Genomic DNA, 4,583 nt, shown 5'->3' with positions numbered 1-4,583 from the left:
CCCCCCCCCAACAAAAAAAAATAAAAAAAAAATAAAAAAATTAATAATAATACACACGCACGCGCGCACGCATATATATTCAAAACAAGGATGTTGTTTAAAATAACTTGATGGATTTAGATTTGGATTTGGAAATTACAAATATGTGGGTGTTATTTAGAACAACTTGATGGGTTTGGGGGGGTGTAAGTTACAATAATGAAGATTTGGGGGCCTAAAATAGAGACAGGATTAAATTACAACAATGAAGATTTATGGTCTAATATGAACAAACCCAATAAAATAATACTAATATGTTGTTCATGAAAAAGCACTAGATTTGGGAAGTGGCTTCTGGTCTTCTCAGTGAATTTTCCTCCTGTGGGTGCCTAGGTGAAGCCTAAGTAGCTGGATAATTTCCTTTCCTGTTGAGTTTGTATTCTAATCACTGATCAAATGGGTGTGCTGTCATGTAAGAAGCAAAAGTGAATAGTTGGCGTTTACTTTGTTAGATCGAGAGATCTTCTTTCTACTTGTTGAGCACTTGTTAGTAAAAACTAATCCTTGGAATGAAGATGACAGGAGTGTGAAGCCTTTATCCTCGCTAATCAACATGCAACTAGAGATTTTCAACATTATTCTTGTCAATCACCTTGTTGACTGGATGGCCATTGTGAGACTAGGGAGTGTGGGGAAGGCAATGTTTCAGGAAAAAGTAGAATTGAAGCATGGATAGTTATCCACTAAGTCAAAGAATTTTTGTAATATACCATTGACATTTGTATAATGTTGAATGTGGGGGCAATACAGTATTTTCTAAACAGTGCGAGTTTGCCTGAAATCAAGCAAAAACTGTATGGACAAGCAAATTTCATAAAGGACACACTTGTTGTCACTTCTTCATTCTGGTTAGTTAAATCATAGAATGTCTAAATGACTGTTACTACGATGAATTTTTGTAAGTTGAAATATAGCAATCATTATGAATCTATGATTAGGGCACACGTGGGGGTTGCTAAAGGCTGTGCGTGTAGTTGTGTATGTTTGGTTATGTGTGTCTATGTGTATGTATTGGTTTGAGGTTAGTAATAATTCAAGTATTGATTAGTATACTAGATTCATGATTGGATTTTGATTCAATAGTACCTTTTACACTTGAGGTTCAGTGAGTCTGTAATCTTTTCTCTGTCCATTTTAGGTATTTTGACATATCACTTATTCTAAGTTCTCAATGTTGCAGTGCTTGTATTTCCGAGGGAGGTTATGCTATATTCTTGCTTGTCCAATTCTTCGAGAGAACTGTTAAATTTATTAATCTCTTTTTTGCAATTTGATGTTTCTAGGGTGTCCAATCTCTTCTTGATGGGGTGCTCGATTATTTGCCTTGCCCTAATGAAGTTGAAAATCACGCCCTTGACCAAAATAATTCTGAGGAAAAGGTACTAGGAACCCTGAGAATCAAAGAGTTTGACTACTTATTTTGTTATCTTTTGCATGCAACTTGTAGTGCAGTGTAGGATCTGATTGTTTTATCTTGGATCTGTTGTTTTTAGATTTCATTAACTGGAACTCCAGCTGGGCCCCTTGTTGCTTTGGCTTTTAAATTGGAAGAAGGCCGGTTTGGTCAATTAACGTACCTAAGGTACAGATATTTGGTTATATTTATGTTTTATATGCTGCAATTTGACTGCATCAATGAAGTGTTGTCAAGGTTGGAAATTTGAAACTAGCTGCTTCGTGATAGTAAATAACGTGATCTGATATGCAGGATCTATGAGGGTGTCATAAAAAAGGGAGACTTCATCATCAACGTAAATACAGGGAAGAAGATTAAGGTAAGTTATATTTGTTTCTCCAATTTATGATTTGAATCCTGGAAATTAATTTGATCTTGAAATGTATGCTCCATATCAAATAAGTTAGATTTATACTGGGGATTTAACAGAAGCTCTCAAATAAGGTCACCTTGTTTGTCAAAAAGTATTGGTTGAAATTTCAGTCCCAACTAGATAGATTCATATTAAGGTATGTGACTTGCTAAAAGTAATTGATACCGAGTACTTCTTTCATTCTGCCCTGCAGATCAGCTGACACAATGAAGCTTGTGTATTGATGGATCATGGGTTTTGTTTTGTTGTGGCTGAAACACCAGTGTGTTAAAAAATGACCTTGTTGATTCATTTCTTGTTTGGCGATCCCAGAAATAAAGACTTTATTTTTAAGAGTAATATAATTTGGGGCGGCAAAGGTCTGGCTCCATTTGCAAATCATTATAAATTTAGGATCTACGTGTGAATCTAAATTGACTAAGAAACTAGAATCCACTTAGAGTATCTAAAGTTTATATATTTCTTACTTCAGATATCCAAGCCCAATATTCCTATCCAATGTATTAAAAATGTGCTTATTGGCTCATTTTGGTAATCCCAGAAATAAAGGCATTACTTTTTTAAATTTGTAATGAAGATTAGTAATTTGTTGTGTTCCCACTTGCAAATCATTGTAACTTTGTAGATATTACCTGTGTATCTAAACCGACCAAGAAACTGGGATCCACTTGAATACCAAGATTTGATTTTTCTTTTTCTGATTTTCAGTTATTTGAATCCAAAAAATTAGATCTCTTTGTATGATCCATACCTTAGCCAATATACTATCGAGTAAGATTGTTTAAGGATCAAATGTAAAAGTTTGGTCAGCCCTTTGTCGGATAAATGAGTTCCATTTCTACCATTATCATGTTTAAACTAATTCAACCTTGATATTTGATAGGGATTCTGTTGCCAACCTCTTATGATGGAAGTTACATTCTTCTTTTTGTTTCACTTTGTCAAAAGTGCAATGTATGTTTTTGGTTGAAACTAGGAGGATAGGAAACTGCAGGTTGTGGGAGTCATAATGTTGGTGAATGACTCTGATTCTGTCAATTAGACTATATTTCTTATAATTAATTTGTTTTTATGTTTCTTGTGATATTTAATGGCTTTTTGTCCACTGTTTCTTGTTATAACTTAGGTTTGATATTATTTGGATAATTATTTATAAGAATGCTAATTGGAACTTCATTTCTGTCAGGTTCCTAGGTTAGTTCGGATGCATTCCAATGAGATGGAGGTCAGTTCTTATTTTTTGTAATTGCAAATTTGTGTACGTTTTTAGCTACGGATTTTGCTTGTCCTATATCTTCACCATGTCCTATGTGTATAATTTCTAGTTTTTATCTGTCTTACATGATCTGTGTCCGGGATCTATGTTCTGCAGGATATTCAGGAAGCTTATGCTGGGCAGATTGTTGCTGTTTTTGGTGTAGATTGTGCATCAGGTAATCTGCCTCTAATCATCTTTCTTTGTTTGTTTCACTCTGATAGTGTTTAATTCTGCCAGTTTATTAAACTAATCTTGTTTTATTACATTTCACCAGGTGATACATTTACAGACGGATCTGTCAGATATACCATGACTTCAATGAATGTTCCTGAGCCAGTGATGTCCTTGGCTCTTTCACCTGTCTCCAAGGACTCTGGGGGACAAGTAATTTTTCTTTGGTTAACATCATTTCAGTTTGAAAGGTGTGCAAAATTTTGCTGATGACTGAACTTATATTTTCCTTTGCCAGTTTTCAAAAGCTTTGAATCGCTTTCAGAAAGAGGACCCAACATTTCGAGTTGGTTTGGATGCTGAGAGTGGGCAGGTCTGTACAGTTTTGTTCTCTTACTGGACCTTTCAATATGCCTTGAGATAATAATGGAAACATCTTACCTGCAGACTATTATATCGGGGATGGGAGAGTTGCATTTGGACATTTACGTTGAACGCATTCGGAGAGAGTACAAGGTGAATTTCTTTTCCTTCTTTGCATCTAAGTTGCATATTTTCGTTATACAGCCTGGTCTATATTCCTGATGAAAGATTTATTTGCTTATTCTAGTTCAGTGGAGCTTACTTGGCATTATTGATTTTGCATCTTTATGGTTCAAGACTAGTTACATTTTTAGGTTAATTTGGTTCTTGTATAATTTGGATTGCTTTTTTTGTTGTTGAAGCATTAATTGCCTCTACAGTCTATACTGTTGAAGAATACATGATTGCTTATTTATCAACATTTTAAATGTTTCATGTCAAAGGTTGATGCAAAAGTTGGGAAACCTCGAGTTAATTTTAGGGAGACAGTCACCCAACGTGCTGAATTTGATTATTTGCATAAGAAGCAATCAGGAGGTCAAGGTCAATATGGACGTGTTTGCGGGTAAGTCTACATAAATTATTTTTCGCCTTTGTTTGTCTATCATATATGTTATTGCAAGTGTGTGGCTTCTAATACAAATCATATCAGTTGGACATGCCTCGTGCGTACTTAGCAAGGTATCTGACTCCTCACATTTTGGATGGCCTATATCCTGGTGCCCACCCCATTACAGTGCCCCAGGCACTGCTTGGCTGTCTACTTTTTCCCCTATGGAGATGTCAGGCACCAAGAAAGTGCACTTGGTGTCCCGATAAATTCTTACTTATTACTCCGCCCCTGTACATGGAAGTCTTTCCTATATCTCTAGGTGTCCAGCAATGGCACAGCTTGGGATTAATCTTTTCTGCATTTTCTTAGT

The 4,583-nt window shown here is 35.5% G+C and overlaps 1 protein-coding gene across 2 annotated transcripts in view; it reads left to right on the top strand.

Moving 5' to 3' along the window:
* LOC109844434 (elongation factor G, mitochondrial-like) overlaps window positions 1-4,583 on the top strand; it is a 22,142-nt gene that overhangs the window by 14,054 nt on the left and 3,505 nt on the right. For both annotated transcript variants that reach the window (XM_020413455.1, XM_020413454.1), the window contains exons 6-14: window positions 1,323-1,418; window positions 1,533-1,621; window positions 1,748-1,814; window positions 3,055-3,093; window positions 3,241-3,301; window positions 3,401-3,510; window positions 3,596-3,670; window positions 3,745-3,813; window positions 4,104-4,225. In XM_020413455.1, coding sequence (XP_020269044.1) covers window positions 1,323-1,418; window positions 1,533-1,621; window positions 1,748-1,814; window positions 3,055-3,093; window positions 3,241-3,301; window positions 3,401-3,510; window positions 3,596-3,670; window positions 3,745-3,813; window positions 4,104-4,225 — 728 coding nt within the window. The remainder of the gene's footprint in view (window positions 1-1,322; window positions 1,419-1,532; window positions 1,622-1,747; window positions 1,815-3,054; window positions 3,094-3,240; window positions 3,302-3,400; window positions 3,511-3,595; window positions 3,671-3,744; window positions 3,814-4,103; window positions 4,226-4,583) is intronic.

The sequence above is a fragment of the Asparagus officinalis genome, chromosome 6 (genome assembly GCF_001876935.1).
Source record: "Asparagus officinalis chromosome 6, Aspof.V1, whole genome shotgun sequence".
Lineage (NCBI taxonomy): Eukaryota > Viridiplantae > Streptophyta > Magnoliopsida > Asparagales > Asparagaceae > Asparagus > Asparagus officinalis.
The sequence above is the reverse complement of the archived record's forward strand: the minus strand, read 5'-3'. Positions and strand labels throughout refer to the sequence as shown.